Source organism: Labeo rohita, chromosome 1, assembly GCF_022985175.1.
Source record: "Labeo rohita strain BAU-BD-2019 chromosome 1, IGBB_LRoh.1.0, whole genome shotgun sequence".
NCBI lineage: Eukaryota > Metazoa > Chordata > Actinopteri > Cypriniformes > Cyprinidae > Labeo > Labeo rohita.
The window spans coordinates 16904723-16919024 of NC_066869.1; the positions used below are offsets into that span (position 1 = coordinate 16904723).

At 34.3% G+C, this 14302-nt stretch overlaps 1 protein-coding gene across 1 annotated transcript; it reads right to left on the bottom strand.

The window, feature by feature from the left end:
• Positions 1-3269: 3269 nt before the first annotated feature.
• Positions 3270-11612, bottom strand: srd5a2a (steroid-5-alpha-reductase, alpha polypeptide 2a). Its single transcript, XM_051114394.1, has 5 exons — positions 11288-11612; positions 9013-9176; positions 8799-8900; positions 6967-7117; positions 3270-3513 (listed from the first exon to the last, which is right to left on the bottom strand). The coding sequence occupies exons 1-5, from the start codon at positions 11560-11562 to the stop codon at positions 3447-3449; spliced, it is 759 nt and encodes a 252-aa protein (XP_050970351.1). The 5' UTR covers positions 11563-11612; the 3' UTR covers positions 3270-3446.
• Positions 11613-14302: the final 2690 nt, after the last annotated feature.

Sequence of the window (14302 nt, forward strand, 5' to 3'; positions counted from 1 at the left end):
GCTCCGTCCCCACCGCCCCTACCACCTCTGCCCGAGAAGAGCAAAAAGAAAGGGACCAAAGACAAGGAGTAACTGCAGCTACTGTGTAAACAAGGTGGGAAAAGTTTAAAGGGATAGTTCATAGAAACACTGAAAATTGTTTGCGTTTGCTCATTGTGATGCTAGAAGTGTTTTTCTATGCGAGTAAGGGAGTCACGGCTTTGGATAGAAATGAATGAGTAAATGATGACAATTTTTGAGTGGCACTGGGTGTCATCTGTCCTTGTGCTATCATTGTGTGTGTAACCTGCCCTTGACCTCTGCAGTCTGTCACTCAGGACACCATTTCTGTTTGTTTACACAAGATGAATGAACCAGCTGCTCTTTTTTTCTGTTGAAAGTGTGTAATTTAATTTTATCTGTATAAGATTACATTTGGCCAAAGTGTAATGAGTACGATCTTTATGACAGTTCTCCATTTTAATAAGGGAAAATTGCCATAACATGTCCGATTTTATTTATTTATTTATTTTTTACATTTATATGTTGTTATTAATTTTTTTTATTGTTTTTATTAATTTTTATTTAAGTTTTAGTTAAGTTAAAGGTAAGCTAAATGAAAAATATTTTAGCCAATATAAATTATTTCACATTTCATTGAAGTCAACATTTATTTATATATATATATATATATATATATATATATATATATATATATATATATATGTATATGTGTGTGTATATATATATATATGTATATATATGTATGTATGTATATATATATATATATATATATATATGTGTGTGTGTATATGTATATATATGTGTGTGTGTATATATATATATATATATATATATATATATATATATATACATATACATATATATATATATATATATATATATATATATATATATACACACTACCGTTCAAAAGTTTGGGGTGAGTAAGACTTGTAATAGTCTTTAAAGAAGTCTCTTATGCTCATCAAGGCTGCATTTATTTGATAAAGAACAAGTAATATTGCAAAATGTTTTTACAATATAAAATAATGTTTTTTATTTTGACATACTTTAAAATAGAATTTATTCCTGTGATGAAAAGCTGAATTTTTATCAGCTGTTACTCCAGTCTTAAGTGTCACATGATCCTTCAGAAATCATTCTAATATGCGGATTTATTATTAGAATGATCAATGTTGGATAATATCAACAGTTGTGCTGCCAAATATTTTTTGGAACCTGTGATTTTTTTTTTTTTTTTTTTTTTTTTTTTTTTCTTTTTTCAGGATTCTTTCATGAATAACAAGTTTAAAAAGTACAGTGTTTATTCAAAATATAAATATTTTATAACAATGTAAATTATTTATTATTAACTTTTAATAAACTTTTAATTATTAACTTAATACATCCTTGGTGAATAAAAGTATTAATTTCTTAAAAAAAAAAAAAAAAAAAAAAAAAAAAACAATAAAAATGTACTGACCCCAAACTTTTGAACGGTAGTGTATGTATGTGTGTGTGTATATATAATTTGTATTATAAACTATTTTAATTTAACATTAATATTATATAAATAATATACTACTTGTATTATTATATATATTTATTTAATTTTTATTAGAAGTTTTATTTTAGTTTTAGTTTTAGTTACAAAGAATATTGTATGTGAATATCTTTCACTCCGCAAATAATAAAAAACAACAGGTATTATTCTGGTGAAGTGATTTGTTGTATGTTTTGTAGCCTTAAAACCCACTATATTTACATACCCCCAAAAAATAACATTTGTATTATAAAGAATATTTTAATTAAAAATTAATATTATATAAATAATATATTCATTGTATTATTATAATTTTTTAAAAAATTGTATTATAAGTTTTATTTCTTTTTATGTTTAATTACAAAGAATATTGTATGTGAATATATTTCACTCTGCAAATAATAGTAACAATTAAAAAAAAAAGAAAAAAAAGAACAGGTATTATTCTGGTGAAGTGATTTGTTGTATGTTTTGTTACCTTAAAACCCACTATATTTACACACCCTAAAAAAATAAAATTTGCATTATTAACAATGTTTTTTAAATTTAAAATGAATATTATATAAATAATATATTTATTGTATTATTATAATTTTTTTTATTTTATTTTATTATAAGTTTTATTTCTTTTTAGGTTTAATTACAAAGAATATTGTATGTGAATATCTTTCACTCCGCAAATAATAAAAAAACAACAGGTATTATTCTGGTGAAGTGATTTGTTGTATGTTTTGTTACCTTAAAACCCACTATATTTACACACCCTAAAAAAATAAAATTTGTATTATAAAGAATATTTTAATTTTAACATTAATATTATATAAATAATATATTAATTGTATTATTATATATATTTATTTAATTTACCTTAAAACCCTCTATATTTACACACCCTAAAATTTGCAAATATAATGAGTTTTATTTTTATCGAGCTATAATATCAATAATAAAAACAGCCTAACATATCCTAGTTTGTACAGTTGTTCAACAGGGATGTATTTTCTTCAGCCTGCCCAGTCCAGTTCCTTGAAGTCATTTATTTTCAATGAAATTGAGTCTAACTATATACAAATAAGTAACGATCACAACACTTTCATCAGCCGCTCATGTGCCAGTTGATTAGCCCTTTCTTTCCTAACCATTTCACTTGCATTTTGCAGATCCTCCTCTTCTGAAGACGTTAGCTTCCGGTGAGGACAGAGAAGATGAGGAACCAGAGCTGGGTCAGGAAGAACTGGTTTTGGTTAGCCGGTGGAGCATTTGCTGGTATTCATTTTGGCACGTGGCTCCTGCAGAAGGTGACGAAGAGTTCAGTGCAGAACGAACGGCAGCTTAAAAGCAGGGAGGAGTGAAAGAAATAACGTATGGAGTTGATGGATTATCAGGGTTGTGTGTGGTTTATCGTAGTTAATTTAAGTGCTTGATTGTCTGTCTAATAACAAGGTAAAAATACACACTCTGCTTCTCATGCACACATGTATGGAAATAGTTAGAAAGCAATTTTTTTTTTAAATTCTGAAATTAAATCTGTTGCTTATAAATTCTGAGTGGTGAAACATTTACTGAAGGCAAAACATTGAGAAATGATTCGGTTCAGTGGACTTTGAACAGCCGTGTTGCACATTTGTGTTTCTTAAGCACCTGTGACACTTAAGCGGTTATACTTATTTATGACTGATGAAGTGTTTTATGATGAGTCGTGTGCAAATGGGAATATGTATATAAATGACCATTCTCCACTATGTACAGATGGAAACATAGGTTTTTATTTGTGTATTAAAAAAAAATACGAAGTTTCAGAAATGCTTCATTTTGTGAGATTTGGTTGTGCGTAGGACTTGCAGTAACATCAGCACTTGTAGTTTAGTAATAGTGCAAGTTGAATTTGTTCTCATGGGCTAAAACTGTTTTTCCACTTAAATTATAGCAGGAAAGGGATCACAGCCTTTCTTGATTTGGGGTAATCTTTAAATTTCTCCAAGTAATACCTGTGAAGAAAAACAAGGCATTTACTTCCAGGTTTGCATAAGATAAAAACAAAAGCCTTTTATTATAATCCATAACGTTAGTTTGTGTGCCAGATGCTGGATTTTTGACCAGGGTTATTATAGTTAACAAAAAATACAACCATAAAAAAAGGTGCTTGAAATAAAATAAACGTTAATAACACATTAAAAAAACTACTATTATATTTTAGCTAATTTCTAAGACAACAATTCTCATTTTCATTTAGTTTAGCTTGGAGTATAAAATAAACAAAAATTAGTTTACTAAAACTAATAAAAATATATAGATGTATGAAAGAACTAATAAAAATGACAAAAACAAGCGAAATTACCAAATCTTTAAGTGAAATTAAAAGTAAAAGCAGAACATATAAAAATAAAACCTTATACAAAGTATATATGCAAAAAAAAAAAAAAACAATTTGTGCGTTCCAAGTAATATAAATCAAACTGCAGGTGGGTTTTGATTAAGTAATGATAACCTAAACAAATACAGGTAACTTGCTAAATTAAAATTCACTGAAAGTGTTTTTTTCACCTTATGTTTTAGAGTTAAACAAAAACGTGTTTAATCTTTGTAATCTCCTCAGATGACAATTAGACGCCTGACATCATAGACTGTATTTTTTTGTTTAGACTGTATGGTTGTGATTACATGCAATACAGGGAGAAGTTTCGTTGTAACGCTTTGCTTTTACAAGGTTCCCTGAAAAAGTTTCAGCTTTTATTTTCGTTTCACAGGTTCGTCAAGTTCGTCAAAATTATCTGTCCTTGATCACTTTTAGTCAGATTTGACCAGCTCCTCTCAGCTAGCACGTCTTTTGAAAGTAGCCTTGTCACCTGACCTGCATACAGCACGCTGATTTGCTGAAATGGACATATCGGCTTCTGTTCACAAACAACAAGGGCGCTTGTAGTAAAAGGTGAAATCGCCATGCCTTGAAAGTGGACAATACCAGCTTTTTTGACAAGGTGTTTAGGGTTGAGATTGCGCTATATGTGGAGAATAACGCAGGACACAGTTCATTATTATTATTATTATTTTATTTATTTATTTATTTATTTTTTTTAAAAAGCGGCGTTTATGGGTTTTTGCAAGTGAACTCTTCATATAATAATTAGCTGTGTCTCATTACGAAGGATGCACCCTCCAGAGGCTGCATTCGAAGGCTACATACGTCATAGAGGCTGTCTCATTTCAGAGAAGCAAGTAGGACACTCCAAATGTGACCTTCGAATGCGTCCTTCTTTCGCAGGAATTCGGAGGATGCATATGGTGTATCCTTCGCTGCTACAGATAACCCAAAATTCTTTGCGTCGCAGTAACCAACAGTCATTTATTTGAAAATAAATTGCGATGCCGGCAGATGTAAACACACGCGACGATGTGGTGTTTAAATATAAAAAGTGAAACTAATACATTTTTGTCCTCCTTTTTTCTTTTCATTTTTTCTGTAACAGATGTCAGTTGTACTTATGCTGCAACTCCTCAAATATGCAATAAAATAAAACAAGTCAAAAACAGTTTCTTTTCAAATTACTTTCCAAGTTTAGAAATAATTTTCCTTTATTTATTTAGTGTTAGAGCGCAACTAGGCGGCCGCGGCGTGATACAACAATTGTCGAGTCCAGTGTAGACTGTTAGTGTGTTGTCATAGCAACGTGATACTTTCTTTTTCCTCTAACCTCTGTCCTACGAAGTCTGTCTCATTTAATTCTAGGCTTGAGGACACTCCGCATACGCATCCTACAGAGGATGCGACCTCCAAAGGATACCACCTCCGGAGGGCGCATCCTTCCAAATGAGACACAGCTATGTCAATGCTAAAACTGTTCTGGGCTGATTTAAAGTGTCAATCACCATTAAAAGCTAATGCTGTGGTGTCCTACTGAACATAAACTTTATATCACCATTTTTTGGTTTTATATAAATAATGTTTATTCACCTTTTTCTTCCTGTAAAAGTGGGCGTGGTCATTTGTACATTTTATGGGTGTGGCTTCTGGTTAAAATGGCGTTTTAAAATGAAAGCGATCCTATACTAGCGTTTTCTCTGCGTTTTTTACACAATTGAAAATGCATGTCACATGACCATTCACGCAGGTACAAGCATAGATGTGTATAGGTAGATTCCCTATGGTGGATGCGTCAACGTGCTTGTAGTGGTCGAATGATGCATTTACCTGCACATATCTATGGGTACAACAATGAGCATGATGTTATTGTTTACAAGGTCGTCAAGGATACGCAGATCGATTGTGGGCAGCCACGTCTGCATTTTCAAAAGTCTCAGTTTTGGTCCGTTTACACTGAAACGCAGCCCCGGAGTTTTTAAAATAAGACGGGGTCTGCAGCGTTGTTAAAAATGCCGGAGTAGTGTAAACGACAGGCGTAACCGTAGCAAAAGTTATGCATTTTAAAACAAAAACGCACTAGTGTAAACGCAGCCTTAAAGGTGTCATAGGATGCCCATTTTCCACAAGTTGATATGATTCTTTAGGGTCTTGATGAAAAGTCTGTAACATGCTTTGGTTCAAATTTCTCAATGGTAGTGTAAATAACACCTTTTTTACCTTGCCAAAATCACCTCTGCCAAAATCATCCTGTTCTAGACAAGGTTGCCTTAAATGTTAATGAGCTCTGCTCGCCCCGCCCCTCTCTTCTCTTTGTGGAGTGACGAGCCTGTTTACTTAAGCCACGTTTAGCCGCTAAACTTGCTAACTAGCCGCTAAACTTGCTAACTAGCACATTATTAGGAAATACGATCGCAGCGTTTTCAAAGGTCTCATTTTTTGAGGGTTGAAAATGCTGGAGTAGTGTAAACAACAGACATAACCGTAGCAAAAGCTATGCGTTCTAAAAGAAAAAGGACTAGTGTAAACGTAGCCTCAGTGTAAACGGACCACAGAGACGTTTGAAAACGATGGCGTGACTGCCCACATTCGCTCTGTGTATCCTCGACAACTGTGCAAACAATAACATCCTGCTCATTTTGGAGACTGCGTCCTCCGGATGTGGCATTTAGAGGCTGCATACGTTATCAGGGCGTTTTCATTTAAGAAAAGTGGTCGTTAAATTGTAAAGTAAAAAAAAATGACACCCCAAAGAACAAGATTTAATTTTATTACGGCTACTTTTTTAAAATAAAACATCCTTGATGACATATGCAGCCTGTAAATACGGATGCCCAGTGTGCATGAATGGTCATGTGACATGCATTTTCAGGTATGTAGTGTAGACAGAGAGTGTTTCTGAAACACAGTAAAGACGCCTGTGTAGACGAGGATTGTTAATTAATATTAAAACACTGTAGTGTAAACAGAGACTTAGAAGGCAGCATTTTAGAACCGGAAAATGAAACCTTCACACACTGAGTGTGCCAATGAAGGGCCCTCACTAGATTTTGGAGCAAGTTTGTGTTAGTTGGTACAGCACCTGTGATGGTGGTAGGCTCGAGGCCCAATGGAGCAGATAGTGAATAGAGCAAAAGACGAAGCAGGAAAGGACCAGCAGGCCACAGCGTATCCACACCATTCAACAATCTCTCCAAAGAAGTTGGCACCAGAGACCAGCTCAAACAATCCTCCTAAAAAAAGCACAGTGGGAATACTAAGTACAGAACTGAATTCAGGATTAAGGAAGTTCAGTCTTCAGTCTTAAGAAGCTGTTATCTTGGCAAAAGGAGGTTGTAAAAAGTATTGAACAAAAGGGTATGATTAGTTGTGGCCAATGTGTATTAGAGAAAAACATTTTTTGTTTCATAATGAGATTTCTCTCCCATTTTAAATTCTTATTCTAGAATGAAAGGTTAGATTTTTGTAAATTTTTAAAATAAAAGATCAAAAGGATTAATGATACAGATTTATTTTCAGTTATCTTTGATCATATTTACGAAAGGTATGAATAATAGTACAACTGAGTACAACTGTGTATATCTATCTATCTATCCATCTATCTATCTATCTATATATATATATATACATATATATATATATATATATATATATATGTGTGTGTGTGTGTGTGTGTGTGTGTGTGTGTGTGAGAACCTGGACCACAAAACCAGTCTTGTGTTGCAGGGGTATATTTGTAGCAGTAGCCAAAAATACATTGAATGGGTCAAATTTATCAATTTTTCTTTTATGCCAAAAATCATTAGGATATTAAGTAAAGATCATGTTCCATTAAGATATTTTGTAAAATTCCCACCGTAAATATTTCAAATCTTAATTTTGATTAGTAATATGCATTGCTAAGAACTTAATTTGGACAACTTTAAAGACGATTTTCTCAGTATTTTTAAATAGTAAGGCTTAAAATAAATAATGTGTATAAATCTGGAACAGAAGATTTATTTGTTCATTATTAACTCATATCATGTTCATACAGCTGTATAAAGAGATATGCATATGCATTTACATAATACTTGAGAAAGAGGCAATAATTAGTGATGGAGAATGAATGAACACAGGTAATGATTCATGTGTTAGCTGCTTAAGCTGGAGATGGCATTTGGTGAAAAAAAACGTTTTTGTGACTAGATGTTTTTAGTGCACAGAGATTGAGTTGACAAAAAAGTTAACTAAGTAAGTATTCTCTTCTAAACCACACATCTTTAAGTCAGACTGCACACATCCTCGCACATTTCTTTGTTGACTCATAGTACAAAGCAGAAAATTGTCTTGCCCTTTAGTCGATGCATGAGGTCTTCTGGACAAAAGATAACTGCTTTCTGGGTCTAGGGTCACTATGTCTCTTTTTGCAATCTTTGCTGAGATGTCCTTGTGTTAGACAGCCAGAGACCTTTACTTTTAAGATATATATATACTTTACTTTTACTTTTAAGATATATATATATATATATATATATATATATGTATGTGTGTGTGTACTTGTTTTTGCTACATTGTGGGGACCAAATGTCCCCACAAGGATAGTAAAACCTGAAATTTTTGACATTGTGGGGACCGGCCTCATGTTAAAAAATGATTAATAATGTTATAAAAATTAATAATAAATGTTTATCTGAAAGTATAACTATGCAAACATGTTTTCTGTGAGGGCTAGGTTTAGGGTTAGAGTTGGGTTAGGGGATAGACAATATCGTTTGGTCAGTATAAAATATATAGAAGTCTATGGAAAGTCCCCACAATTCACAAAAACAAACATGCGTGTGTGTGTGAGATATATGTAGCAATGTTTATTCATAAAAATCTATTTGCCTGAAGAATGTAACAAAACTGAGCTCATCATAATCAAATACTGACCTCTAGGGATTTTATAGCTGACTTCTCCTGGTTTCCTCAGGTTTCGTAAAATATAGTCACTGTGGATATTAATGGCCATTCCAGTGAAAAACACCAACAAACCTGGAAAGAACATTAATCGAATGTTTTAATAGCAACATTCACTGATTACATTCAAATGAATCATGTAGTTCATTAAAAAGATGCCATGGTTTATTAGCAGCATGTAGAGTACCAATCATGAAGCGTGTGTCTCTGTGCCATTTGCTGTGGTACTGACTGCAGTGGAGCATGTAGTGACCCTGCAGAAGGCCATTCGCACTGCAGAAGATTGTCGCGCTCACCACAATGCTCAGAGGAGACGACCTGCCTTTGGTCAGCAAGGAGTATACAAAAGTCCTGCAGGAACAGCAAAGAGTGTGAGGAAAATCTTCTTATAATTTACAGTGAAAAACCATACATTCCCATAATTCTGACAGCTCATATTTTATGGTTTCATCTTAGATTTTTTTTCTCATCTTCCTAAATGAATGTTTATTGCATGATTTTAGCATTTAGTGTGGTTATATTTTTGTCTCAATGTGGAAATGAGATCACATGGTGATCTGAGTGCATTATATTTATTGTTAATGTGATCTATCTCAGATCTACTTGTCTCTTTCCACTTTTGCCATGTAGCCCGAGGAGAAGGCAATTTACTAAAAGAGGCTGTTTGGATTCTGTGTTGTATCAGAAGCCAGAATAAAAGACCCAGTTAAAAGAATGCCTTCTGCCCCCAGTCTGATTGTCCAATACAATGCAGCATTTATGCAACACAGTCAGTGTCTTGTAAGTAGTGTCACAAACCTCCAGTTACATTTGCACCAGAATTTACCTCAGCTCAGCTTGTGCTGCTTAAGTAACTCTTCTTCATGTGGCTTTTTATTACCACATTTGTTTTTGCTGGTTGCCATTGTATGTTAAATGTAACCCTAAAAGATTGTTTGTTTACTGTATTTCTAAGCTCAGTTGGCGAAACGTTGAGGTAAAGTTCTGCAACATCTGCTGTTTTTCTGTCTATGTGGCAGGATGTTTATTTCAACTGAGATGAGTGTATACTGTAGTTAGCTGCTTTTTGAGTCAACAGATGACTCTCTCATGCCGTATCAGCAGACTTACATGATATGTTTGCAGAAAATGTTATGCTCTGATAAGCTTTGCTGTAGGCTAACATGCTGGTGGCATGTCCTGTAAACAAGATTTTTTACATTTTTAACATACTGTAGCCAACTAAATAAAGGAAACGTTTTTTTTTCGCTCACATCAGGATTTTAAAAACCCGCCAAGCTACTGAGGATGCATGTCACGTAAAAATTGGGTAAGAAACAAGTAGAAGCTTTGACCGTGTTGCCAGTTCCTGCTAGCAGCAAACAAGAGCAACCCGCACTAATCTTAAATGAATCCAAATGCTTTGAATATAAGACTGAAATATCGCGCCCCACATCTGTCCTCTTTATTAACCGCAGAAACGCTTGATGAGCAGAACCAAAATAGACGCTTAAAACCTGTTGAAACATGGCAACCTTTTAGGAGCGCGCTTTGCTAAAGTGGTTTCCCAGCAAACACAAACAAAACACGACGGCTCTGTCGGCGGAGGTTTAATTTAAATATCTGAAACCGAACATAAGACGACTTCGGTCGCGGTAAGTAACGTTAAGTTAGTATTACTGTGGTAAAAAATAGCCGGAATCAAATGCGCTAACGTTACATGCTAGAACGTTGCTATGGTTACCACGCCACCAATCAACGCAAATTCGAGAGTGACTTCTTTTCCGTGCACACACGACAATCTACAATCTATACGTGGCCATATGTGAAGAAGCCTATTGTCTCTACATCCTGTTACATAAGATTCCTTCCTGTTCATTGTACTGGAGTGAGTTGCACATCTTAACTGAAAAAGAAGCTACTTCTGCCTGTACTCAGTTATCTAGGAAACTGTGTAAAACTGTATTCATTGGACTACTTACCTACCTTGATTACCTTTAGTCATTCAAAGTACAAATTATATCTGTGCAGGTCATCAGTCAGTCATTTTTAATCATTTACTCATTTTTTCAAGGTCACGAGTCAAAGTACATCACTTTGGATAAGCCTAAAGCATTTTAAAAATAACCACTAATTAATGATAACTTAACAATTGTATGTGACAAGTGTCAGCCTTACATAAAAGGTTAATTGACCCTCAGTGGATTACAGGCATAATATTTTGCATATGCTTTGAATTTAGGATTTTGATCCATAATACTTTTAGTATAATTTTCACTACATTTTTCAACTAATGATTCTATTTTATGCACCACTTTCCTATTTCAAAACTCAAACCACGTTGAGTATGTTAATCTGATGCAGTTGTACTTCCCTTAAACATTCTTAAAAAAATTACTTGCTGGTATTAATTAATCCTGTGCTTGTTTTGCTATTGTTGGCATTAATGCACTAGTCTACATGTGAGCTGTGAGAGTGCTTACCTTTGAAAGTAATGCAAGCAAAAGGTCCAGAGCAGCAAATGTTTTCCTAACCCCGGCAAACTCTCTGTTGTCAAAAACAACACCACAGGAACAAGGAATGATGGAAGTTCTTGAATAAACCATCCTGCCTTGGCTGGGACCATTATCTCTGGGGACTTTGTATTCACATAACGTCCATACGGGGTGTGTGTGTTCATTTGGTGCAGGAGGTAAAGAAAAGCACCAACTACAAATCCCCAGCTGCAGTAGTGTATAGCATTTTCATGGCAAAGCATTGCTGCTTCACTTTATGTTTCTCAGTGCACTCAGCTATTCCCCTCTCACTATTTTGGCTTCTATAGTGAAAAAGAACCGCCCTCATGTAAAACCCTTGGGTACCTCCCACCTGCTTTTATTGGCTCCGTATGTGCATGAAATGTAATGTCCATCCTACTTGGCAAGAACAAATATACATCTGAACTCAATAAGTGCATAAAACCACATCTGGAGTGCCATGACAACCCTGAGGCATTAGAATAATTGTGATTTTTCCCAAAATGCTCCAGATTTTTTTCAAACAGCTTCTGACACAAAACACCACCACCACCACCCCCACTCCTTCATATGCAGTTCTATGTAGTTCGAAGTCTTGGTTGATTTTTTTTACCTGGGGATTGTGGGTGTTTGCAGGGTCTTCTAGATGGATGATTGATGCCAAACTATGCATACTTTCTTCCTGAATTTATTCACATTTATACATAAATTGTCAGAGTTAAGTGTCAGAAAGGCATATTCAAAAAAAAAAGTTATTAAACAAGAGAAAACTTTTTTTTAAAGCAAGCAAACTGCACATATCAAGTGTGGAATAAAGGAAAAAGAATGCCTAAAAATCTCTTTGAAATTCATTCTTGCATAAATTGGAATCAGCTATTGTTGTTTTGCAACATTTTTATTATTATTATTTATTATGTTATGCATGAAGCAGGTGTTTTATATAGAGAGAGTCATGGTCAACATTATACTGGCATATGTTCAAAGAAGGTTCTGAAAAAAATCTGTATTGTTTATCCTTCTGATCTTTAAAAAAAAATAAAATAAATAAAATATAGCTGCAAGTAGCAGTTAGCGGGGTTTAAGCACTTAAGGCATTTAGGCACATAAGGGAAAAAGACTTTGCCTGCGTCCCAATGTGCATACTATCCATGCTAAATTCTATGTTGTAGTAGTAATTTTCAATACTATTTAGAGCAGATAGAGTCTGTATGCACATTGGGACCAACTAAATCAATGATTTAAAAAAAGCATTTTTGGAAAATTCAAGTAGTTTACCATAGAAATATGATGATTTTTAACATTTATGACTGTTATAGCTCCACTTATGATTTAATTTCATTAAATGTTGCATGCTTGTTTAGTGCCATCTATCGCATATACTCAACCAGTTTCATGAAGTTTTGAGCTTTCATTTAGGATTTATAGGCTTTTTCAGTATAATTGACCATGCCAATTTAAAAATGACCCTGTTGTTGCTTAAGTGTGACGTTCAACATTTTTTGGATTGTACTGCAGTGGTTTTGTTGGGATTGAGCAAAAAACCATGGACTAGTTTGCAAAAGTAGGTTTTTGACATCTTCTCAATAATTTAACAAATGATTTGATTGACAGCAGTGGTTCTAGAGGCAAAGTTGTCCGAATCATATGATACGAATATCACGCGAATGTGCGATAAACTGTGCGACTTACAAATGTTTATGCCCTTGAAAAATGTTATATCCCCCCATGCGGGGGCCGATTTCTTTCAAATTTCTCTCAGACCTTTGGGGCCGAGAGTCAAACTGAGTTTTTTCCCGATCAGCCTCCATTAAACTTTGTTGGCCAATGACAGCCAGGAGATACGCAAATATCCTTGTAGACACTTGTGGCACTTCAGACCAGGACAGTGCACACCGATTTTCATGTTGATAGAACAAATGGTTGTTTTTATTTTTTTTCCTCTTATAGCGCCACCAAGTGGTCAAGCTCCACAATTTTTTTGCTGTAACCTCAGATTGAGATCTTACGTAAATGGCCCCATTCGAACGTTTTGGCATCCCTTTGCGACAGTGAGTCGAAAGTTAAACTTTTTTTTGATAATTCTTGGTACTCACTCTCCAGAGAATCTTTCTGCACTGGTTTGTTTCCGATCAGGCAAAAAAAACCTAGGACTAGTTTATGGATTTTGCCTGCCGTGAGCCAAGGATTCCAATGACATACGACACTTGAGCCTGTGACTGACGGTTTAGGAGTTTTGTACATTTGATCGCTGTAGCGCCCCCAACAGGCCGATTGGGGCGAGCCTTGGTCACATTGTAGGCTGTTTGACTACTACCATCCCTCCAAGATTCAAGTCTCTACGATTTACGGTTTGGTCTGCATGGTCAGTTTTACATGGAGATATAAATATGAGGGAACACAAAGGCCAAATTCCCTTTATCATCCATCACGATGTGAAAAAACAATGAATATAGTTATGATGTGCAGTAACAGATTGTTGACCTTCATGAAAAAAACAATAAAATAGCACAAAATAGAAAGTAAAACAAACAAACAAAAACAATAATTAAGGAGTTCCAGCTGGAAATCTGAAGGGTCTGGAGTGATTCTGTATGAAGGAATGGTCTCTGATCTCTTGTCAGTTGTTCTCCAAACTCATCAGGCATTAAAGGAGATACTCATTGCTGTTAAATTGGCTGAAGGAGGTTGCAAAAAGTATAGAATAAAAGGGTGCCATTAATTGTGGTTTTGTTTGCGTTTTTAATAAAAGATCAAAAGAATTAACTGTGCATATTTATTTTCAAATGCCTCATATATATGCCATCATATTTACCAAGGGTACTAATACTTTTGATATATAAAGGCTGGTGACACAATGTTAAACTGAAGTTAAACCTGCCTCAGGGTAGGTTTTTTTTTTTTTTTATTAAGCAGACAAGACAGCGCAGGTTACTTCTGGTATGAAGTTATTTCTTGGCTCCGCTCTTTCAAGTGATTGAACTG